Source organism: Candoia aspera, chromosome 1, assembly GCF_035149785.1.
Source record: "Candoia aspera isolate rCanAsp1 chromosome 1, rCanAsp1.hap2, whole genome shotgun sequence".
In the NCBI taxonomy this organism is placed as follows: domain Eukaryota; kingdom Metazoa; phylum Chordata; class Lepidosauria; order Squamata; family Boidae; genus Candoia; species Candoia aspera.
This window is the reverse complement of record NC_086153.1, coordinates 96137589-96163364: the sequence shown is the minus strand read 5'-3', so window position 1 is coordinate 96163364 and position 25776 is coordinate 96137589. Positions and strand designations below refer to the sequence as shown.

General features: G+C 39.1%; 1 protein-coding gene across 4 annotated transcripts in view; it reads right to left on the bottom strand.

Moving 5' to 3' along the window:
- Positions 1 to 25776, bottom strand: part of PTPRK (protein tyrosine phosphatase receptor type K) — a 419912-nt gene that overhangs the window by 93072 nt on the left and 301064 nt on the right. For all 4 annotated transcript variants that reach the window (XM_063310171.1, XM_063310189.1, XM_063310180.1 and 1 more), the window contains exons 8-10: positions 18890 to 19192; positions 10139 to 10248; positions 7958 to 8159 (exon numbers count right to left, since the gene is read on the bottom strand). In XM_063310171.1, the coding sequence (XP_063166241.1) occupies positions 7958 to 8159; positions 10139 to 10248; positions 18890 to 19192 (615 nt within the window). The remainder of the gene's footprint in view (positions 1 to 7957; positions 8160 to 10138; positions 10249 to 18889; positions 19193 to 25776) is intronic.

Sequence of the window (25776 nt, the reverse complement as noted above, 5' to 3'; positions counted from 1 at the left end):
TGGCCATGACCTCCCAAGCTACCACTGTCCCCACCCCCAAGGAAGGCAGGTTGAAATCCCCAACACCATAAGCCTGGGGAACTCTACCACAACCTGGCTACAGAGTCAAGGAGCTCAGGCAGGGAGGTTGCTATGCAGCAGGGAGGCAGGTACAATAGCAACAGTCCCAAATGGTCCCTCTTAGAGCCCAACTTAACAAACAGGGTCTCGCACCCAACAATCTGAGGAGCAGCGCCCCTGGATGCCTCCCAAGTATCTCAGATGACCACCGCCACCAATTTAAAACTAACTTTGAAGCTGGTCAGAACAGAAAACGGCACTAACAGTTAATATTAGTCAAAAGATCTAGTAATATCTTACAGCAATATAAATTAATCCCCCAAACTGCATTCTGTGACCTCTTCATTCTTGGGAAGTAATATCATCATCTAGGTTTATATCACAGGGCTGTAAAAAATTGAAATTAATACTACAACAATCTCTCACTTCTATTTTACCTCTCTCTTCAATAGCCTTTCCAGAATTCTTGTATGGCTTTTCTGAATTGAGCAAGAAAACAACAATGAAATGTGGTTGTTTGGAAAACAGGATAGGTGAAAGCTGTAGCACAATGTGGTGGGTTTTGTAGGGAGGACATCTGACTAGTTTGGGTTACTTATGAAGGTAAAGTAGACCTATCAGGAGTCATCCAAATCTTCAACCATGCAACTGAAATTATTAATATTTACTAGGCCTTGTAGATGAACTATGACAATTGTCCAGTAAGTTGTCAAGATTCTTAACATGATTTAAGTTCTTACTACAGTCTCAAGAGGATTTTCTAAACTATATTCAGAGTTTAAAAATGATATATGCCTTAGGACATATATGCCCTGAACATCACCTTAGCTCTGTTCCATTTAGAGATTTTTTTGTATTAAAAAAAATGGGGGGTGGGGACTGGTTGTAATAACATACACCTGAATGTGGTTATACCTAGCTACAGATTTTTCTCTCAAAACAGGAAGATTGGTGTGGAAGGGGAGGAACTGTTATCATGGAAACTTGTCAATTTCAGTGACATTTTTTCATGCGTGAATTGGACTCAGCTGTACAGTTTTCGGAGTGTATAGTCTGAAATCTGCTATAGAAATAACCTCAATGTTTAAACTGAAATAAGAATCTTTAATAATGCCTGGCCATTTTCTATTGTATTTCCGTAACTGCTATGTTAGAAATACTGTTCAAGTTGCAGGAACGTGTTGTTGAATCACATATCTATTATCTATAAATTGTTCTTCTATGGTTTTTCCCCATTTGATTGAAATTTTATAGTGTTTTAACAGCGATGCAGCAGCTCAAAGTGAAAGACCACACTTCCAACAGTTGCCTGCTTTGAGAACTGCAGCAATTTGAAATTTACAATACTGAGAAGCTATATACCATTATATCAAATAAATAAATAAACACTGTAAAATAATTACAACTTTTCAAGCCTTCTGAAAGCTTATATATACAATTCCTAAATTATTCATCTCGAGAAATTGATGTTTAATTCTAGTCTTTGAAATACAAGCAAGTTTCACTGGAGTCTGCTGGATGATCAACACACACTATTCAAATGAAAAGATACCCATTATTCCTAGAGGAGACAACTACTGCTCCTAGACTTCTAACCCTGTATATTCTCTCTGTCCTTCCATACTTCATTACTTATATGAACCACCCACCTCCCAGACTTTGGAAGTTTCTTCTTGAGACTCATACCTAAATTAATTGGTAGACAGATGTCACCAGCCTTTTCTTTTTTATTAGTAGTGATATGGGTCCTAAATTGCACTGAAAGAAGCAGAACTCACCTCCTGTCCTTCATGGTTTTCTTCAAATAAAACAGACCAACAAGGAGCTGTTTCTGCAGCTGACCCAGCTGAGTATGTCTCTTGAGTTAGACATTCAAATATCTCAAGATCTTCAAAGATCTACTTTAACTCTGGATTGCTCCAATACATTAGAGTAGTGTTTCTCAACCTTGGCAACTTTAAGGTGCATGGACTTCAACATGCTGGCTGCAGAATTCTCGGAGTTGAAGTCCACGCATCTTAAAGTTGCCAAGGTTGAGAAACACTGCATTGGAGATCCCAGAGAATCCCTCTGCTGTGAAAATGCTTATAATTTTCAGAGTCTTTGCTTGTGATTTGGAGTAGTTAAAAAAATGAAACATGGTCTCTCTCTCTCTAGATAACAGCATGTCACAGTTTAAAGAAAAAGTAACTATTTCTCAGGAGAATAGACTAAATCAATTGGAAATTGCTGATAACCAATATGTTAAAGATTTTTGGTGGAAATAAAATCACTCAGAGTGAACTGGCCTCTTTACAGAGCCTCTTATGCAGATATAATTTATGTGTTTTTAATATTCCTTATGGTACAAAATCAGATGTTGTAAATGAAAAAAAAAAACCTGCCAGAATCAGAGTTCTTTAGGCTTTAGTTTTCATTCACCAGGGAGAAGAAGCCCAATATTGGTTCAGTTTCTTAGACCCACTACTCAGGATACTATTTTAATATTGTCAAGACAAACTCAGTCTTTGGAATGGAACAATAAGAAAGATAGGATACTTTTTCAGGGAGTCAAAGAACACGAATCATTTAATTGAGAACATTTGGCAGCAAGACAAAAGGGAAAGCAACTATTTTTGTATCCAGTTGTTTTTCGTTTTTTGATACCTGGATTTTGGCATCAAGAAATCCTCTAATTTAGAAACCACAGTATCCTTCTAAGAGAAGATAGGTTTTTAGTAAATTAGCAAATTAAAGCCTAAAGTTTTTTTTAAAATAATCCCATGTTCTTTCAAAGGTAAGAATTTTGAAAAGATGAACAAATTAATCTGGTAACTCTAAATCTGCTGCAGAGCAGGAAAAGGATATTTCTTGATATTAGTGATGAAAAGATGAAATAAATTGATAGCATCTATTAATTACTACAGTCCTACTGGGGATGACCCAGATCTTAACAAAGCCATTTTGTGCATCTTTTTATTTTGTTGATCAGATAATTATGGCGGCGGGGGGGGGGGGGGAGGGGGTCAATCAAGTTTTTACAAGTAAATAGAGGTCTAACTGATGGAAAATGCTACAATCCTAACTTTTGGGATTTAATCTGATTGTTATATGGTGACCTTTGAATCCATCTAAATATGAATATATGTTTTTCACAAGACTTGTTCCTGGATTCTTTAACTTTTCAGCTCCTAGTCAATCAGATAGATACAGACTGTACTTCAATTTCTGTTTAAACTCCAATTATTATATCAATTATTTTAAGAAGAATGATTATATTTTAAAATAGTATTAAAACACATTTATATTACTAGGTTTTGGGAATTTGTATATTGGGATGTATATTGAAATGTATATTGGGAATTTGATTTGAACTCTCATGGGAATTTGACATTTGACATCAAATCCTTAAGACTGCTGGCAAACCATTTTCTGGAGTTATTGAGGGAAAAGGTGTTAATAAATAAATAAATAAAATATTCAAATCAGCTTATTGCTAACCAGTTTAACAAACATTTGAAGCTTTACAAAGCTGTTTTGGACAATCTAAGACTGTTCAATGGCAATTGATACAATTAAAACCTCTAATATTATTATCTTTATTTTTTAGGCCCTTTCTTCCTTTTTCCTCACTGTATGCTTTATTTTTTTTTGGTTTACCTTGTTTTCTTTTTTGTGCTTTGGTTTTTAATTTATTTGGGTATTATTTTCTTTTTCCTTTTGTTACAGATTAAAAGGCATTAAAATGTTATTTTAAAAACTAACAACATGGTGTGTGCACAGGGGGAAATGCTAGACATAATATTCTTCCTCCCATCTCATTGTTCCTTCTTCATAAGACTTGCATTTAGTTAGCCCAAAGTTATACGAACATTGTCCCAGGCTCCCTTCCTGCCTGAAACTCATTCAGTATGAGAACACACTTCCCTCTCACCCCTCACCCTCCAGAGCAGATTTGCACAGGGTTCACATTGTGTTTTTAAGTGTTTAAGAGCCTAGCAGGAGTTCTACATAAATCTTCTATTTTAACTTGATTGCTTCCACTGCCTCACTCTATTGCAGCTTTGTCTATATTCCATGGTGCAAGGCCACATCCTGGTAGCTATTTTTCCCCAAATTGTACCACTGAGCTGTCTTTAGTTCCATATACCATACTGTGAAATCTTGTTTTAACAGAATGGGGGGAGGAGGTGTCCATTATTCACAAAAGTGTAGTAAACTGGAGAGTATTTCATCACACAAATAATGCAAATCATACAATTGTGTCATTTTATGTAATGTGTTAATTATGCCATTATGCAGATGAGATAAAATGCAGTGAATTTGGTCTGTTGCATACAAGTCTATTGCATCAATGTCAGTAAATTGAGCTTTCACTATATACTGTTTCAGCAGATGACATGATGATAAAGAGAAGAAATTTGAGCTATCCACTGGCAGACAGACACTGTTAGATAAACTCAAACTTTCAAGATCTCATGTTCTACTATTTGTGTTTCTGAAAATGCTTTTATCCTTGCTGTTCTTGACCTCTCGTCGGCCTTCGATACCATCGATCATGGTATCCTTCTGGACCAGCTTTGGGAGTTGGGGGTGGGCAGCACAGGGTTGCACTGGTTCTCCTCCTTCCTCTGGGGTTGGTTCCAGTCAGTGTTGGTGGGAGGGGAGAGGTCCAGTCCATGGCCCCTACTGTGTGGGGTGCTGTAGGGCTTGGTCCTCTCACCCCTCTTGTTTAACATCTACATGAGGCCACTAGGTGAGATGATCCGACAGTTTCGGGTGAAGTATTATCAGCATCATATGCTGATAATACCCAGCTTTATATCTCCACCCTGGGCTGTCTGAGTGATGCCGTGGATGTCCTATCTCAGTGCCTGGAGGCTATGTGGGCCTGGATGGGGCGCAATGGGCTCCGGTTCAAACCAAGCAAGACGGAGTGGCTTTGGGTATTTGGGCTGCCTGGTACCAAGGTTCTTCCATCTTTGGTCCTGGACGGGGTGGCACTACCCCAGATGGACCTGGTGAGCAATTTTGGGGGTCCTCTTAGACTCACAGCTCCTGCTGAAAGAGCAGGTGGCAGCCGTGGCTAAGAGGGCCTTGCACACCTTTGAGTTGTGTGCCAGTTGTGCCCATTCCTGGACCGGGAGGCACTACTCACTGTCACTCATGCCCTCGTGACCTCCCATTTGGACTACTGCAATGCGCTCTACATGGGCTGCCCTTGAAGAGCATTCGGAAGCTTCAGTTGGTACAAAATGCAGCTGCCCAGGTTGTAAATAGTGTCGGCTACTTGGTACATGTAACACCTCTGCTTTGGGAGCTACATTGGTTTCCAGTGTATTTCCAGGTGCAATTCAAGGTGCTGGTTGTCACCTTTAAAGCCCTTCATGGCTTCGGACCAGGTTACCTGAGGGACTGTCTTTTCCCAGTTAGTTCTGCCTGTCCAGTCTGGTCCAGCAGGATGGGCATGCTCCGGGTCCCATCAGCCAAGGTGCTGGTTCTCTTGTTGGCTGGTGGGGACCAGGAGATGTGCCTTTTCTGCTGTGGCACCTGCCCTCTGGAAAATCCTCCCTCCTGAGATTAGGATGACCCTGACCTTGTTGGCTTTCCGGAAGGCCTTGAAGACCTGGCTTTGTGCCCGGGCCTGGGGCCCCAAGTGTGCGAAGGGCCCCATTTCATGGTTGTGCTGACACCAATGGCTTTTAGATCTCTCGGCTGTATTTATATTTATTTTTAATTTTTATTATTGTTTTTATTGTCTTATATCATGACTGTTTGTACTGTTGATATCCGCCCAGAGTCACTAGTCTGAGATGAACGGCACTATAAATCAATCGATCAAATAAATAAATTAAAAAAAAAAAATGCACTAGCAAGTCAGTTAGGAAAAAATAAAAGGAAAGAAGAAAAAGCATAATTTGTTGTTGGAAGTTTAAGTAAAAAATAAAATAAAAATTAGATTTTCTAATCTAAATCTAAAATTAGATTTTCTTCTTTGGAGCAAGTAACTACTCAAATATCTTTTGATACATGGCATTACTGTATAGTAGCTCAACCTGACAGAACATTGTGGTGCTTAATATTTTACTGATAACACAGAGTGTTAATTGCTAGGTAGACAACTTGAGACATTTTTACTTTCTGTGTCTTAAGAACAATTTATCATTGTATTGTAGTTTGAAACCAGCTATAGGCAATTTCAGAAATGCCACCTACAGATCATGGCTGTGACTGACACATAAAGATAGCTGGATCAGAGAAATACCTACTTATGTTAACAATAAACATACTATGTTCATTTTGCTCTATCTTGATACTCACTTCTGGTCATTCTAGGTAGCACCAAAGAAGAGGACCAGAATCTATCACTAAACTAATAATGAACTGTAAGACCATCAGCTATTTGTATTAATTTCATATACAGGTGGTCCTTATTGAGCAACCCCTTATTCAATGACCATTTGAAGTTAAGACGGCACTGAATGAGGAGACTTATGGCCATCACAGTGGCTCTGCAGTCACGTGATTGTGATTTGGGCATTTGGTAATTGGCTCACAATTATGACATGACAGCATCCCATGGTCACATGATCGTCATTTGAGATCTTCACTGCTGGCCTCCGACAACCAAACTCAATGGAAAAGCCAGAAGGAGGTTGCAGATGGCAATCACGTGACCGAGGGATGCTGCAATTGGGTGGGATTCACTTAGCAATGGCAACTGAGACTGCCACAACTGCTGTCATAAGTTGGCACAGTCACGATATCTCACTTTATGACCATGTTGCTTAGCGATGGAGTTGCTGCTCCCAATTATCATTAAGCAAAGACTATCTGTATATTTAAGACAATTTTATTTTATTTGTTCATAAAGATTGCTGGCAGAGTAAGGGAAGGTAAATAAAATAATTAAAATAGTACATTTTCTATAATTAGAGAACTATCAATTCCATTTTTGCATAGCATGGTTTTCAAATATTGATTTTAATGAACTGGAGTTTTTTGGGGAGGGGGGTTAATCTTTTTATGCCACCCGGAGTCATCTTCATTAGATGGGAGCCACATAAATTATTTCAAAACTAAACTAACCAAACCAAACCAATTTTAGGGAGTTTAGCACCTGTTCCCGCAATTCCTTCAGTGAAAAGAACATTGGGCTGCATTCTAATAGATAACATAGCAGAAATGAGTACACGTAACTGTACAGTAGAATATGGGCAACTCTTTGCAAAATTCCATAATAATCTTGATAATTCAGTATGAATTTTAAACAATCCATAGCCTTCGCTGATTTAAATACGTGCATCCATAAATATACATAGCTATACAGGTAGTCCTTGACTTATGACCACAATTGGGACTGGAATTTCCATCGCAAGTTGTTGCAGTTGTAAGTTGAGTCACCACATGATCAGACCCAATTTTATGACAAATTTTACAGCAGTCATTAAGCAAATAATGGGCAGTTAAGTGAATCACTGCAGTCATTAAGTGAATCCAGCTTCCCCAATGGGCATTTTTTACCGGAAAATGGCAAAAAAGTCGCAAAACACGATCACATGACCATGGGATGCTGCAACTGGTTGTAAATGCAAGCCAGTTGCCAAGCACCTGAAATGTGTCATGTGACCATGGGGTGGTGGTGCAACATTCTGTGATGCCCGGAAGTGATTTACAGCCTGAAAAGTATCCATTCCAAGGCCACTGTAACTTCAGATAATTGTTAAATGAATGGTCATAAGTCGAGGACTACCTGTATTTCTTAGTGCCTATTTTTTATTACACACTTAATATATCATGCTTGTATCCCCATGTTTTCCATGTATTCTTTATATGAAAGTGACACTGGTTTCAGTTGAAGAAAGAATAAGGAGATTTAATATGGTAAATTTTCCAACTGTTCCATGTTCGCTCTTACCTGAAATATTGGTGGTTACATTGATTGCTGTAGCTGGTCCAAAACCTTTGACAGTGCTGGCTCTTATATAAAACTGATAGGTAGTCCCAGGATGTAGATGGGGAAAGACATGATGTGTACTGTTCCATAGTTTTGACACAGTTTGAGGTGGTCCAGCCACTGGAACAGCAGGATCAAAGGATCGTACGCTACTGTAACTGACCTGTGGAAATTATGTCAGATTTTTAGTGGAATTCTAAGCCTGGTTAGGACATTGCTGTGAATTTGTTCCCTAACTTTTTTTTTTAAATAATGCTTCATCTTAGCCATTGAAATCCCCATTTTCTTTGAATTTCTGTAGTGAAATACAGGTATAGTGTTTCTGATCCCTAGGACTACAAAATATGGCTGGTGGATCACAAATTATGCAAACAGCTCTGATCTGTATAAAGCTAAACAGGGATATTTATTTTTTGTAGCACATTACCATGTCTTTTTGCCCCTTCTTTCTAATAAACCTACTGATAAGGAAGCTATGTGATGTTTGTTTATTCAAGGTCTTATACTGAATATACGCTGTATACACTAAGTATACACTGAACTTTTCCTATAAGTATCTTTACTGAAGAACCAGCAATTAAAAGTACCTGTTAGAAGAACACAGCATAAACACAGCATAAACATCTGAATATACGATTGAGGCATTTAAGTGCCTCCAATAGATATTTAGTTTGTTTTAATGAGACATGTGATATTGTCAAGGCTGCCCAGTTCTAAAAATGATAGATACACAAGAAATTGGATGCAAAATTATTATTTTCCCTTCATTCCTCAAGGGCTCATTCATCAAATATATGATCTTTTTTTAAAAAAAATAAATCAGTATTTGCATTTCAGGTTTCCAGGAGAGAAAAATGTTACCTTGAAGTCTAGAAATGTCTCGTATCTATTAATAATCCTCACATATATTATCTGTAGCCTTCATTGGACAGGGGTCCATTAAATCATGATTTTAGAAGGCTATATATTAATGTTACCAGAACTAAATCAAAGTTGCATATTTAAGTCCTGGATTTTACCATTTATTACAAGCTCACTAGCGGTGTCTTGGCAAAAACAAGACTATCATTATGCAATTTTAGGCTGCATTTTTCATTTTTATTCTAAAAATTCTATCTACTCTGTGACTGAACAAAAGATCATTAGTAGCACATGCTAATTTAAGATTCATAGGTTAATCGCTGAGTGAGACAAATGGTGCCTTGACAGGGACATGCTCTTCCTTAAACAAAAAAATGGACAATATTTGGGGCCCTGATAACTTCATACCATACATTAATGTACAGGCAAGGGTGCATGTATACACAACTTTCCCTCCACTTCACTTGCCCCCAATGTAACACAGGTTTTCTGAACAGGAGAGACTGCCCGTGTGCCTTTCCGAGTGGAAGTGCTCCAAGTTGCTGTTTCTGAATGCCTTTAACAGCATGGAAATGGTTTGTGTCCTGGGTTGCTCAGCTGTGGGCAGATCAGTGAGCAGTGAGAGAAACATGACAAGGCACCCAGGAACTCTGTGAACATGCCCTGAATACAGTCAGTGCTTTGCCTACCTGTGATGATTCCAATCATTATGTTCTCAAGTAGAAAGCTCAATTACAAAAACAGAGTGAAAAGAAGGGGAAACCATAGCACTTTTTTCATTTCTACAATTTAACATCGTTTTCCTGATATCTTTTGCTTCAGTCACAGAGTGGATAGAATTTTTAGAATAAAAATGAAAAATGCAGCCTAAAATTGCATAATTATAGTCTTGTTTTTGCCAAGACACTGCTAGTGAACTTGTAATAAATGATAAAATCCAGGACTTAAATGTGTAACTTTGATTTAGTTCTGGTAACATTAATATACATAGCTTTCTAAAATCATGATTTAATGGATCCCTGTCCAATTTTGAGTATGGAGAGTGCTTTTGACCAGGGATCCTTTCCAAGCCAATATACATAGTATACTAGAGCATTCGGATTAAGCAAATCATCTACTGATCTGTTAAGGTCCTGGGATAGCAAAAAAAAAAAAAAAGGCTTGGGGAACCTCATAACCCATAGGCTATTTCCAGAATCCAGATCAAAATGCCATCAGTGGTTTATTTTTCTTTTTTCATAAAAAAATAAACCCATGCATTTTTGCCCAATTCAATACTACCTCATACTGGGTGATGATACCATTTGGATCCATCGGTTCTTTCCAATTTAAGAAGATCTTGTCTTCAAAGGGAGTTCCTTTTAATGATTTTGTAGGTACAGGACCAGGCACTGCAAAAACAAAATTAATGGTATACAATATTACCATTCATTTATTGATATTCTGTAGGCTCCTACTTTAACCAGCCTCTGGCTCCTGAACATTAAATATATTTGGTATGTATGAAATGTTGCTATTTAAATAACAGCCAAGAAAATAAATAAGTAAGTTTTAAATTATTCTGCATTTCAGTTCTATAAGGCATCTATAAAACAACTCATAGCTGTTTGCAGTTATCAGCAGATAATCTGAGAAGAGGTGTACATTTGAAATCACTGAGGTGAGCAACAATTTGCTTTTATTTAAACACCTAAATCTAAATTCACATAGCTTTTTAAATTAGTTTTTTCTTGTGCTTTAATTCAACATACATAAATTCAAACATAACATTTCCTAAATATTTTCAGAACATATAGCAATTTTGTAAAAGCAAAAAATAAAGTTAGTGGGTAAAAGAAAATACTATGCAATGTGCCAGCAGCATTAAGAAATAGCAGGAAGTCCTTTACTGGTGTCAGATTTATTTCAGAATGTATGAAACTATAAATAGTAAGTTGCCCCTTGGGCATCCAATGTAATTTGATAAATTAAAAATAAGTTCATACTGTAAAGCTATCATAGGTACACAGATGAAATTTAGAACACTCATCTTTTGTGAAATATATTCGTCCATAAGTCTATTTTAGACTGCTATTCTTTGCCTCACAACTCTGACAAAAATATCATAGCACATCATAGCTGATGTGCCTTGACAGTCCTTCTGGGCTTCTCTGTGGCTCTTGGTGAACTCCTGTAGGTATTGTTGTTTTCTATGGGAATGCTATTTGTTTCTCTTGACTACAATTCAGAGGAACTTTGTATTGCAAGGCAAAGGAAAGCTGAAGTAAGATCATAAGCAGTCGCAGTTTCACTTAGCAATCGCTTCGCTTAATGATCAAGTTGCCAGTCCCAATTGTGGTTGCTAAATGAGGACTATCTGTAAAGAGAAGAAAGTGCCACACAGAAAGGAAAGGAGGGGAAGTCTCATCACGGAAAGAGAGGAGGAAACACTGCTTATCTCTACCTTCTGTTCTAATCACTGATAGCATGCAGGGCAAACAAATGCAGTCTTAACCCAATTAAGCTCCTCCAATTTTTTTTCTTTGCCTTAGAAATCTTATGGCTTTATTAACACCATTGTTTGCCAGCATTACCCAGATGCTAAATTAGCATTTTTGCCCTTTTCATTTGGAAATTAATAGAAGTGGATTAGCTACCATGGCTCTTGACCAGTCTCTCACTTCTCCAATAAACTTTCCTAATTTCTCCCATTAATAAGTCTTGGGAGGCCTTTCCCTTTCTGCCAAATCATGATAATAATGAGTGTGATGAGCCGGCCATCAGCCCTGCTTTGGTGCTGACTAGTCATGGATCCATACCCCCGTGTGGATTCAGGAGTGAGTGTTAGAGGAGAGAAAGCAGCCAAGCAAATTCTGTTAGCTTTGTGCTTTGCTGATAAGGAGCTGGAAAGAGAAAATAGTTTAGCTATTCATGGCACATCATGTTAATAGGCAGAGGAGCAGATACCGAGCTGGCATCAAGGGAGACAATGTTAAAACTTCCAGATGACATGCTAAGATTGGAGAGAATTCTAGGAAGAAAATACTAAGTAACCAAGGAGCTGGCTGGTAGCTAGAGGTGCTACCATGCCTAAAACAAACTGGACAACTCTAGTAGCTGCTGAAGATAGACTGTGTATGGTAGGTTGCCACCCAGAGTAAGAATGGCTGATAAATCTAAAATGGACTGAATAGTTGATCCTAAGTACGACTTCTGGGGATTTATTTATTCAAATCTATTATAGCCACCCAACTCCAAAGGACTCTGGGTGGCATATAAAACCAAAAAATCCATAAAAACAGATAAAACATAAAACCACACAGATAGCCCAGAGTAAAATGAGCTTATAAACAACACAAATCAAATGAAACAAGGGCCTCAGAAATGCAATGGTACATTAATACATCAACCCCAGGCCTCGGACCAAAGCCAGGTTTTAAGAGCTGGGGATGATGGATAGGATTGAAGGAGTAAAACAAACACCTGAACCAAGAATTTCAAACTACCAAGGCCCCTGAACTCAAGTAAGCCTCTGTAATGGCTTGTTTAGGCATTTGCAGATGTTGGCTCATGAGTTATCTTAAACCAGCACTTGTACTTTTAAATGGGAACTAGGAAGTAACTAACCACAAAAACTAACTTGTGCCAACCTCTGCTTTATTAACTGTGTATCTATATACTACTAAAACTCTCCTGTTTGTCTGTGCATAACCTTTAACTGGATGAAACGGTGCATCGTAGGGCAACAATTTTTGAACCAAGATACCTCAAATGAGCTAACTTACAGAATGCATCCAAAATCCAGGACCCATGACTCCCATGGAATAGAAATTTAGCAAATTTTATAAAATATTTTATGACATAATACAAAATGTCATCAGGCTATTTTCAAGGCAGATTCATCTCTGAATATCTCCCTGAATTTTTAAGAACTTTTCCAGTAAAGGCAGTACATTAGAAGCTCTGCCATTGTTGAAGGCACTGAGGAATCTAAGGAAATATCTCTGAAATGATGACCCAAAGGGTCATGGGTTGTCTAGTTTTCATTATAGGCAGAAAATCTAATCCATATTATCAAAAATAAAATGATAGGCACTTGACACCATTACTGGTCAGCATTTATTATACAATTATATAAAGGTTCTTTGTATCCTCCTTAAGTGGGCAGAACCTTGTATTCTGTCCCCAGTGCTGTTCAAATAAACTTGGCTCAGGCAGATTGTGTGGTCTCCACTCATAAATTGGGTCATGGGGAATTTTCCCCTTCAAGATCAGGAGAAGACTCACAGAGGGGTCTGAGGGCACAACCTTCAGAAGAATAGTGCTGAAGGGAAAAAGCATTGTTCAGGCACACAGCCAAATGACCCCAGGATTTGGCTATGGTGAAGGTGATGGAAAATAGGAAAATCAAAGGTTTGCCTGCCAGAGAATAACCACCCAGTCACCTATCATCTCTTTACTCTGAGAGCAGTGAGCACAATGCCAATTATTCAAGTAAGCCCTCTCTTTGAACCTAGAGCGGTAAATAGGAGTAGAATGAGGAAATAGGGACAGTTGGGGGCTCACATATATTGAACACAGATTTAAGGCACACCTCATATTGTGTTAAGAGTTGTTCCTTAGGATGCTTTTGAGAATGCAGGTCCAGAGGAAAAGGAATGCTTGTTTTTGGTTCTTTTACTTTAGGCTATGCCAGGGTATCTGTTGGGAGGTAGGAAAATGCCCAGTAAACAATGCAGACAAACAATAAAGCCAGTGAAAAATGAAACTTGACTCCCCTGATTGAGGCTTGGCTTATATCCAAACTGCTTATTTCTGTCTTTATAAAACCAAATAAAAGAGAAAGATCTGCAAATTATGTGGTCTTGTTCTGTCTCCATCAGATCTTGAACTGGTGTTTGCGCATCTTCTGTGAAAATGCTACCTCTGTTCTCTACCTTCTCTACTGAAGATTCATTATTTTATATTTCTGGATTTGACTACAGCAAATGATGCACAGAAGTACGCTAGATGGAAGTATGAGGCTGTCAGAAGAGCATTTGAAAACCCAACATGCAAATATATAAAATTCCATATTTGTTTTACAAATTTTGTAGGTATATAAATCAGAGGTTTTTAAGCATCTGGAGTTGGCAATGCTGGGTCTGCAGATGATTTACGTATTTCCTCATGTTTCCACATTTCTTTACATGGATACCCAAGAGAGGGGAAAAGAATCTGCAGCTGGCTCATATTCTGTATTCTGGCATTCAAATATTTTGCTAGTGAAAACAAAAAGGGTGGAAAACAGCACAATGGTATAGCGTAGCTGCACCTTTGTTTACTGTGAGCTATGAGGCATAAATAATAGATACAGATAGGTAAATGCAAAGTAACCTCCAGCCACAAAGTACATTAAGAAAAAAGAAATTGGAAGTACGCAGACACATAACTTTAAGGACATTTTGATCTCCTACCCAGGAGATTAACTGAGAGCTACTGTGGTGTATGGTTAAGATGTTGGATTAGGAGCAGAGAGACTCAGTTCTAGTCTTCCCTTAGGCACAGAAGCCAACTGGGTGTCTTTGGGCCAGTCACTCCTTCTCAGCCTTAATCATTGACAGGCTCTGTGACAAGCTGGCTGAAAAACAGAATCCCTCATTGCATCATGCATTGATAGCTTCACTGTGAGAACTAAGTGAGCATGATGTAAAACAAGTGGGTCCAAGCAGGATAATTGCTATGAACCCAGGAAACGAACTGTCAGATATATTCATGTTTATAAAAAACAAGAGTTCACAAGCAACATTGTCAAACTTCTCAGGTATCAACAATCCAAGGACTTGAACTTTGTCTGCCATTCATCTCATGGACAAAATTAATGTTCCATAGTTTTGAACCAATGGTTCCCGTTTTGCATTGCTTAGCCTCCTCTCCCTGATTTTGATATTTTTTTAAATCAATCTCTGCTCATGGATGTTTTGGAATGGACATATTTAATTGTAATTTAGCCATGCAATCAAATCCCCAATCATCCTCCCCTCCCCCTTACAAATGTCCCTCTATAATCAAGGAAAGAGGACATGTTTTAGTTCCATTTCCCAAGAATGTTCTGTTTGCTTTGCCTGAAAAAGTCACTGAAAGCCAATCACACATATAGAAGAAAGTGAACAGGGGAACCAGTTAGAATGAAGGGCAATAATCACCATTCCACACTGCTATTGATTACCTCTTTTGATCAGTTTGGGAACAGGGAAATTATTAGCATGTTGCTTCCTCCATGAAATTCAATGGCTCCACTGACTTTAAAAGCACTATACCTGAGGACACTGTTGGAATAAACTAAAAATGACACCAAGTGTCAGAGCAGGGCAATGTTTCTGGGTGTATTTCAGTGGCTATTCACTTTCAGCTAATAAAGGTATAATTGTACCTTCTGGGGATTATAGATTTCTTTTATGGTACTTTATTATTAATACAGAGCCTCGTGTGGCGCAGAGTGGCAGGCAGCAGTATTGCAACCAAAACTCTCCCTGCGACCCGAGTTCGATCCCAGCGGAAGCTGGATTCTCGGGTAGCTGGCTCAGGTTGACTCAGCCTTCCATCCTTCCGAGGTCAGTAAAAGGAGTCCCCAGCTTCCTGGGGAAGGTGATGACTGGGGAAGGCAATGGCAAACCACCCCACTACAGTCTGCCAAGAAAACGTTGCGAAAGCCGCATCCCACCCAAAGGGTCAGACATGATTCAGTGCTTGCACAGGGGACCTTTCACATCACATTATTAATATAAAACCACTGTATTGGGAAATATTATTGAAGTACAACACCCCAGTTAAGAATATAAGCCCTGCTGGTTCAGACCAGAATCATCTACTCTAGCAACTTGTTTGCACAGTAGCCAACCAGATGCCCATAGGAAGTCTTAAATAGAACATGAGTCAATAGGCCATTCTGGCTGTTTTCCCCCAGTAATTGGTATTTAGAAGTTTGCTGCTGCAGTGATACAGGGTGTACCACTTAGCTATCATAGCAGGTGACTAGTGGCAGTATTCTATGATGTTGTCTAGCTTGCTTTAATCTCATAAACTGTGGCTGCTCTTCAAAGCCACATACTGTATAGATCATAAACACTGACATCACTGAAATATATACAAAAGTCATTCTAAAGTCTTTTAGTTTCAACCAAGATTCACAAGTTGCATACACTCATCTGTTCCTATTCCTTCTTCCTCTGGCTCAGCTGGAGAAATCATTATGAAATCATTATGGTGCATATCAGTCATTGTGCAAGTTTCCAGTCAGACAAACCATAGTTTAGAGCTGCTTGTCTTTCTTTTCCCATACGTTCAACATTTCTAGATTGTTTTGGCTTCTGGAAGTACAACCATGACTATAGCCAAGATTTACTGAATCAGGCATTGCTATAAATCATAATCAATATATTCCACGGTTTCCTTCTGGTTTTCAACTTTTCAAATTCTGATTTGTCTCTCTGGACACTATATTAAACTTTAGTTGAAATTTCTTGGTGCAGTTTCTGAAATTTACTCCAGTGAAGCATTTCTACTGCCCTTTTTGCTGGTGTTAATAAGATATCGTGGGTGGGTTTCACAGAGGCATATAATGTGAAAATCTGATTGTGTACGACAGTTTTAATATGCATATTTGCAATGTAAATATGCAGTTAGTCACAAACTCAACTGTATGAACATTATGCTACTTTCATATATTATCATTTCCATCTAATTAGGAATGTTTAATTCCATTTTAATTTGCTTGAAATTAAGATTCATAAAGGATAATCACTAAAGAGCTTTGTAAACATTTAAAGCATCCTTTATTTTCCCTCAAATAAGATAAAGAAAGCTATCTTGTAAGCTGAATTAAATAAAGATTATTTTAAGTCAGCAGTCTCAGTGTATGCAGTTTATAATTATTGAGGGAGTAGGAAGTGCATAAAAGTATATGCAGGTAGTCCTCACTTAGCGACTGCTCATTCAGTGACCATTCAAAGTTACGACAGCACCGAACGAGGAGACTTACAACTGGTCTGTGAAGTTGTAGCCATCACAGCAACCCGCAGTCATGTGATCGCAATTCAGGTGCTTGGCAACCAGCATGCAATTACGATGGTCAAGGCCTCCTGCAGTCATGTGGTCACCATTTGTGACCTTCACTACTGGCTTCCGACAAGCAAAGTCAATGGGAAAGCTGACAGGAAGTTGTAAGCTGCAGTCACGTGGCATGGCACTTAATGACTGTGCGTGATATACTTAACGACTGCAACCAGAACTGTTGTTGTAAGTTGGTGTGGTCATGTGATTTTGTACTTTATGACCACGTTGCTTAGTGATGGAGTTGCCAGTCCCAATTACAGTTGTTAACTGAGGACTTCTGGTACAGGCATGCGTTGGAGTTACTTGGACCTTTAATAAGTGTTGAAATATATTTGAAATTTCTATGGACTGGCTCACATAGAACGGTGGAATCAGAATTAATGGATAAGCTGTCTCTCTCCACTTCTCTCCCAATTTCTCCTACCATGTTGGCTTTATGTAACTAATGACCTGTTTGACTTTAAGCCCAACAAGGCATTTTACATACATCCAAGCTCAAGTATACACATTAATATGCATGTGCATTTCATTTAAGGCTCTATCTCCAACATCCCTGTGCAGACTAACTCCAACCCTTCAACTCAAGTTTTGCTTTATTGAGCAAAGTGTGAAGAGAGGCTCTGCTAATAATCAAGTTGAATCTATCATTAGGGCACCCAAGAAATAAGTAGGTGTCACTTATATTCATATGAACATGAACAAAGTCTCTGTATATGCATTGCTAATCATCAAGTAGACACTGGGAATTATTTCAGCCCACAAGAGTTGAGGAGTGACTGTGCTTTTGTTTTAATTAGGAGTATCAATCAATATATAACAAAGTGGGCACTGGGCAACTTTCAGTGGAGTTATCCTTATTCTACAACAAAACTGGAAGTACTAAACAGTCACCATTTTAATCACCCATTCTGACACAGACTCACAGCACCCCATCATTGTCCTATTCCTTATGAATGATTTTTATTAAGAGAAGATTTTACAAAGATTTAAAGAACTACAGAAGCATAGAAGAAGAAACAGAAAAAGATTATAAAAGGGTAAAAGAAAAAGTGAAGAACAAAAAAGCAAGAAAAAGAAAGTTATCTAAAAAAGCGACTTCTGATCTTCTTTGCAGCAGTTACAAGCGCAGCAATTAGCATCTCCACGCTCCCATACTGCATATCATAGTTCCCTTCTTCCCATAAACAAACCTTTTTAATAAATAAATCCTGACATTAGCAGTTCATTTTTATCCATTTCCAGCAAAAAAGTTTATAAAGGATTTCCAGTCTTTTATAAAAGTTGTACTTCCCCCAGCACTCATATTCTTGAATTGCTAGCAACCCCTCTAGCTAGCTAATAGGGAAGCATAAACATTGTTAGCCCTTCAGCTCCCTGCCCATCAACATCCAAACTTTGCATGTGGTTTTAAAACCATTAAAAAAAAAAGCTATTGTAAGAAGCAGCAAGTTGTTGTACCCCTGCTCGTTTTAAAAAGACAAGTGAAAAGATACCATAGTATTGTGGCACCATAACCCAAGCAGGGAGATGGGAAAAATGGGGGACAGAAGTTCCTTACAACAGAGGACCACCCATCTCCAAGTTCTAGTTCTTCACTTGTAGAACTGAATATACAGTATAAAGTCATTCTTCCTACACTGGTGCTGGGCAGGAAATTAACTGGCTCAATTGCCCAGCGTTGAGAGATCCTCTGTGCAAGAGGGTGATCTGGGACAGCATAAATATTATGCATGCAAGGCCCCTGGATTTATTTTCTCTTTCCAAAATTTAAGGAATTCAAAAGAAAGGATATTTTAAAAGTTAAATTCAAGGTATTTACATTAAGATAGTGTAAATATTGTCTCAAAATGACAATTTTTAAAAATTTCACAAGGTATTTGAAACATGGAAAGCTAGAGATAGGAGAACCATGCATCACAATAATCAATTCCACATGCTAACGAATAAAGCTGAACATACCATCTTCATCTGTTTGAATAATGGTCTCCTCACTCTCTTTCCGTCCTTCAGGATTTGTTAAAATCATTTTGAGGCTCACATTTGTGTAAGGAGGCAGGTGATTCACAACATGCTGTGGTGCTTTGGGGTCCATGTCCAAGCAGTCAGCTTTGCTTTCATTATGACCACGGAAGTAATGGTAGCAGATGGTAACATTGAAGGTATGGCAGCGAGTGATGTTGTAACCCAGGGATTCCCAATCCACAGCAATACGACGTGCCTGGATCTCGGCAATTTTTAAAGTCTTGGGTGTTCTCATAGGCTCTAAAAATACAGAATATAATATCACATTAACAACTCACAAAACAATGGCCACAGAATTCATGCATAAAATACTGAGCTCTCATGTATTTATTTATTGGGCTTATGTGGCTGCCTGTCTCATACAATGACCCTAGGCGGCTCACAACAATCCATAAAACATAGTTAAAAACATAGCCTTCCCCCAAGGTGCCAGACAAAAATCCTTATAGCTCAACCCCCCCATCCTAGCCCAATGCTTGGGGGAAGAGCCAGGTCTCCATGACCACAGAGTCTGCACAGGCGCAATCCGATCCAAGGCCCTTGTTGCGCGCTCATGCCAGGCCACAACTAAGGCCTCAGCCGAATTGTGCACCGGAGCCTCCGGAATAACACCAAGCTCCCTCTGAAACCCTACTGGATCCAGCAGTCACCTGGGACTGACCAATCAAATAGGCCCAGCCTCCCTGCAGTGGGGGGCAGCTGCAGAGAACTCCAGGGTCAAGAAGGAGTGACCTGTCCATGGCAAGGGACTGATGTTAATGTCCCCTAACCCCAGATCACCTTGCCACTGCCCTGAGACAAAGACCTGATCCAATAGATGACCCCCTTTGTGAGTTGGGCCATCAATAAGTTGGGCCAGGTCCACGTCTGCTATGATGGCCATGAACCCATGCCACCTCTGACTCCCAGCCCAGAGAAGGTAGGTTGAAGTCTCCCAGAACCAGAAGCCTGGGGAACTCCACTGCCAACTGCCAAGGAGTCCAGGAGCTCAGGTAAGGCAGCTGCCACCCTGCAGGGAGGAAGGTAGGCAAGCAGCAAGCCCAGCTGATCCCTGCAACCCAACTTCACAAAGAGAGCCTTGCATCCGGCTATGTCTGGGACAGTGCCCCTAAGGGCCGCTAAAGACTGCTGAATAATGATAGACACCACACTACCCCTGCCCTGGAGTTGCAGCTGGTGCCACACTTGAAACCCGGGCGGGCACATTTCTTAGAAAGGAGCACCCCCCTCTGTGCCCAAACAGGTCTCAGTAATGTAGGCCAGTTCAGCTCTCTCATCCACAATCAAATCATGGATGAAATGAGCTTTATTGCAGATCGCTTTATTGCTGGCATTAAGCAGCAGCAGCCGGAGTCCAGGGCCTCCAAGGCTCTGGAGACCAGGATTTGGGGCTGAGCACAGGGGGCTGAAAAGCAACACTGGTGTTAGCCACTGGGTCTGCCTTCCCTGAGAATGGCCTGCACCCTGTCTCATGCCATATCTCCCCATGCCCATAACTACCTCAATGCCAACACTGGCACCTAGCACTTCTGCCTTACACTCAGCGCCTGTGCCAGTTCCTCCCTCCCACCTGTACAAAACATTCTGACTCTCCTTCTCCCTCCCCCTCCCCGCCACCCCACTCACACCCAGGTTACAGGAGGAGACCCAAATTCAACATACCCAGCAAGTTGAGCTCACTCCCCACCTCTCACACGAAGGCAGTAGGCCAGCACAACCCCACTGTGCTTCCACTCCCAAAATGGTGTTAGCTGGTAGAACTCCCAGCTCTTTTCCTTCACACAGTCAGAGTCCAAAGTGATGTTTTCCCAGGCCTGACCCAGCATCTCAGTTTTCAGGCAAAGCCCAGTCTGTCCCAGTCCTGAGTCCCAGGAGGAAGGTAATGGAAACTGCCAGTATGGCTGCTGATCCACATAGCCGCTCAAGCGACAGCCACGGGATTTAGTTCCATTCCCACTGCCAGTATTCACCCAAGTGTCTGAGTCCTCCACCCCCGAGGGTCCTCACTGCCAGGATGAGGCGGTAAGGATAATGAACACAATGAGCAATCTTTTAAACTCAACTGTTTGTATTAAAACAGCATACCTATTAAATCTACTATGTAGGTACTGCTTCTTTTATTCCAATACATAATAAATAATTTTCATGGAACATTTTATTTTGCAGTTCTTGTATCACATATGGAAAACTGATATACATGCATCACACTGGTAGATGGGGTCTACAAGATGGCCATTGTGCAAACTTAAAATTTGTCACAAAAGTTTTATTCCTTTCCTCTATCCCTTCTGTATAAATTCTTAATAACATCCAAAAGTGTTAAAAATAAAATGTTTAATTAGCAGACATTTTTGACTAATTAAAAATATTTGGGAAGACAGACAGAAGACTGACCAAGAGTCACCAAAGACTGCTAACAGCTGTTGGGATGCTTCTTTTTATTTTGTGATTTTCTTGGGCACACATAAAATTTGAGTAAATTGGATAATACATCATCCTGGTGAAGAGACAACGTGCTCCTAACTGTGATTTATCATGCCACCAAGCTATGCTGTTTACTAATTACACTAATTGCTCTACTAAGCTAGCAGTAACCAAAATGATACAGATATTAATTAAAATTTATGACTTGGATAGCACTGCTAGTCATCCACAGCAGAAAGCTGAAAAACTAAAATAGAAAATCACTTTGAAATAGCTAACATCAGACTGCTTCCTTGATTCCCGAAATAAACTAGCAGATATCTGAACTGGTAAAATATGCATCACCACCCAAGCTTGACCAATTGCATGTACATAGATCTCAATTTTGCTAGAGAACATCAGAGTTACTTGTTTTACTCCCTGGGCAGCCATCAATCTATCACCATCTTCCCAGTGTATTTATCCCCCATGCAAGACTAACTTTATAGTCTGACTTAATTAAAATGACTGCAAAATGAGAATCATGACCATGATTATACATACTGGACCTACGTTCAAAAATCTATAGTCTACTACATCTATTTACATTAGTAAAATTATTATTTCTATGCATTAATCTCAGACTCAGAATGATAGATTCACACATAATTCAAATATTCACTGTGTGTGTGTCTGTGCAAACGCACAAAGACACACATATATTCGTTTACAATTTTTATAGGCTTTTAAAATACTAATTAAACAAATTAAAAATCTTAACTAAGCAAACTGCAAGTCAAGCAGGGGCTTCATTAAATGTGTTTAAGCATACAAGCTAATACAAGCCACTATTTCTTGATTCAACATAGAGATTGCTGGATGAATGTATTTTTCATGTGTGGATTTTTTTTCCCCCCCTGTTCATAATTATCAGCTTCCAATGTGGGTATTTTTTGCATCTGCACTAGCTTTTATTTTTCTGGTCAAAAGACAGTATAATAAATGAGAACAGGTGATGAACACCTCAGCAATAATAAGCTTGTTTTTATCAACTCCTTCAAATTCAGAACCCAAGAAATAACAGACTTGAACAACATTTTAAAGGGCAGCAGCTCAGAGGGTCATAACATGTTCTACACATCTTTCCTCTTCAGCAGGCCTTTTGAGTTGAATTAATGATGATTTTGGCTACAGTTGATTTACTTTATTGGAGGTGGGGGAGGTACATTTGTGTACTCTGTGTGTTGGATGTCTGTGTCTGTATCTCATCTCACCAAATTGGCTCTCTTTACATGCCTTAAGCAGGCCTGCAAATAGGGTCTGTGTCACCCAGGGCAAACATGGATTCCGTGCACCCCCCACCCCACCCCCATGGGTTGGTGAGGGAGGTGTTAGCAAGTTTCATTATTCTATTATATATTAAATTAATAAAACATTCAGTATACAAGTACTATTTTGTCATTTTGGCACCCCCCCCAGCACGGTGCCCGGGGCACATGCCCTGCTTGCCCCTCCTGCCAGTTGCGGCCCTGGCCTTAAGTGTGCCAGAAATGCAATACATATTTAAATAATAAGCTAAACTTTAGTGCCTTGAAGGTTTAACTGAAAAATCTGGTACAAGGTACCGATAGTGAAACTAGCAATCTGAGAGCAGGACGTGGAAGGTATTTAGCCATGTTTGTGTAGGGCATAATTTTTTGGTAATCACTTCCAGGCCTAAAACAAGGTTCTCCAGTTACTACCAGCAGGACAGAAAAAAGTATATGCTTTTTTGACTGCAGTTCTCAAAGAAAACCTGACTCTAAAAGAACTGAAAGGGCCCTCCATATCCTGGGGTGAAGATTGTCTCATGGAGATGTTACCTGATTTGCTCTCCCCCTCTCTAAATTGCACCCCCCAATCTGGTTCAAAGTTTGTGCAGTCTCAATACTTTAGCCAAGCCATGCATTAAAATGATGTTAAAAGAGACCTTTCCTATGACTTGTGACCTAAATGAAGTTCAAATTCCCAGCCTACCCATTTGCATGGCTGATTGCTAGATCTTAGCAAGACAACAGCACATTTAGCAGAAATGTACCTGCCCTGGGTAGGTTTGGGAAATCTTTCTGACAGTTAAGTAAGTATGCAAATAATAATTGAAAAATGCATTAATTATCTGGGGATCATTTGTTCTTGCCAGCAGGAAAACTATTAATCAAAACAGATACCTGATTCTACTATGTATATTCTTATGCCTTCTGTAATTTTAACTTTTAAAATATGCTTTTCTTCAGTAATAATTGTTTTTGTATACTAGTATCTGATACCTCTTTCTCCTTTCAGCACCCTATATTCTATATCTACCTTTTAAAAAACCTATTTTTTTCAGCAAGTGCTATTTAATGAATTAGAAACTGAGGCAGGATTAGAAATTGACCATTGCTAATCAAGCAATGTAGTAATCAGTCATAGTTTAGCTCAACAAAAAACAAATTCCAATTCCTTTAGGTAGAAAATAGTTCTTATTTAAGAGCCTGACTTTCTGTATTGCCCTCTATCCCACTGTGGAACATTTGACCACAAAAGTGATTATAGGAGACAAGAAAGTTTCAGCCTGCTTGATATTATTGTGTAATGACCATGAAGAAATTGTCAGGTAGCCCCCACACATTCTGGGTAAAGAAAGTAGCTTGGCAAAGCCAAATAAGATGTTTTGTCATGATTGAATATCAGGAAAGATATTCCCAAGACATGTTGATGCAGATTCTCAGTCATCCAGGTGGAATTGTCTGTAGGTTGAGTCATGGCAACTGGATTTCTTTCTTTTTGGCTGAAACGTTTCACTCCTTGTCCAAGCAGATTCTTCAGCCTGGGCAAAGGTTGGTAAGAGGACCCCATATATATGTCTTCCAGGGTGGCTGCATTGTCCCTACACCTGAATGGCTTGTTAATTGTGCAATGGAGGTGTGGATTGTCTTTGGGATGTCTTACTCCTAAATCCCTCCCTCATCCCCAAGTGGATCATTAAGAGTGGCCTTCCTGGTGGACTTGTGAAGTGGTCTTAATCTTCCTGGGGCTAATGAAAGAGCAGCATGAAAAATGGGGGACAAGTTGTGTCTGAGGTCTCTGCCTCTATTGAGGGAAGGATTTTCCACTTTGGCATGAATGGATTCCTTAACCCCTCTCTCAAACAACCTATCTTCTCTGTCCAAAATGTGAACATTATTATCCTCAAATGAGTGTCCTTTTTCTTTTTAGATGAAGGTAAACTGCTGATTCTGGTCCTGTGGTGTTGCTCCTCCCGTGTTGGGCCATCCTCTTGTGTAAAGGCTGTTTGGTTTGTGTGTGTGTGTACATATGTATATAAAAATATAAACTTCCCTCCCCCATAAGACAACATCCATTTAATTATTTCCTTCCTACCACTATTCTATATATTTCTGTCCACTATAATAAAAATCATATAAACATATAAATTGTTTGCTTTTATAATTAATACCACAACAATCTTAACCTTATTAAACCTAAAAACCTAAGAATTATTATAACATCTTCTGGATACCTTATAAATCTTACAAATCAATCAAATCTTAAAGAAAAAAGTCTAGTAAATCTTAATCCAAGTCATTAAAAAAATGAAATCATAATAGCCTCATTATCAGTCCAGTTACACATTCTTAATTTTTTACCCCTTTTCAAAATATACCAGAGCATTTACATATCTCCCTATTACACATAAGGCATTTTTCTTACATAAATCGAACAGCCCAACTGCCCCCTTAAAAACTCAGACTTCCCAGCAAAAAATCTCCCACAAAAGATATTCTCTTCTCTCCCATAACAATCCTTCATAAAGCCATTAACATTTCCCCAGAAAAGCAATTCTAATCTGCAGCTCAGACTGTCAGTTCAACCCTTTCAACACCCTTGCCTGGCATTACTTCAATCTCACTGTCAGCAAGAACATCTCCATCTTTGCCAAAATCTTCATCTTCCTCCATAACATATTCAGCCAGATGACATACTTTAGAAATAATCTCTTCCCCAATGTCCCAAATATTTGTTAGCTTTTAGATGGTTAACTGGTTATAACCTCTGTATTAGACTACAAATTCTTAATTATGCCATGAATCACAGTAAAATCTGTGACAATTGAATTTGGCATGTAAACAAATAAACTGTAATTTGAACTTCAAGTGATTATTTGATTGCCCTGTATGACATTAGTTCAAATATTATTGGAATAAATTATATTGAATGGCTATTAATTGTAGTTTTATTTTTGGACTTCCTGAATACATAACCTATTTAATGAACAACAGCCTCAGGTTCCAACAGAAATGATGCTGTGGGAGGCACCAGATCATTACAAAGGCTAGTGACAGTAGGTCCCCTCTTTTAACATACTGTTCCAGATGATCTAGGAATGGAAGAAATTACAT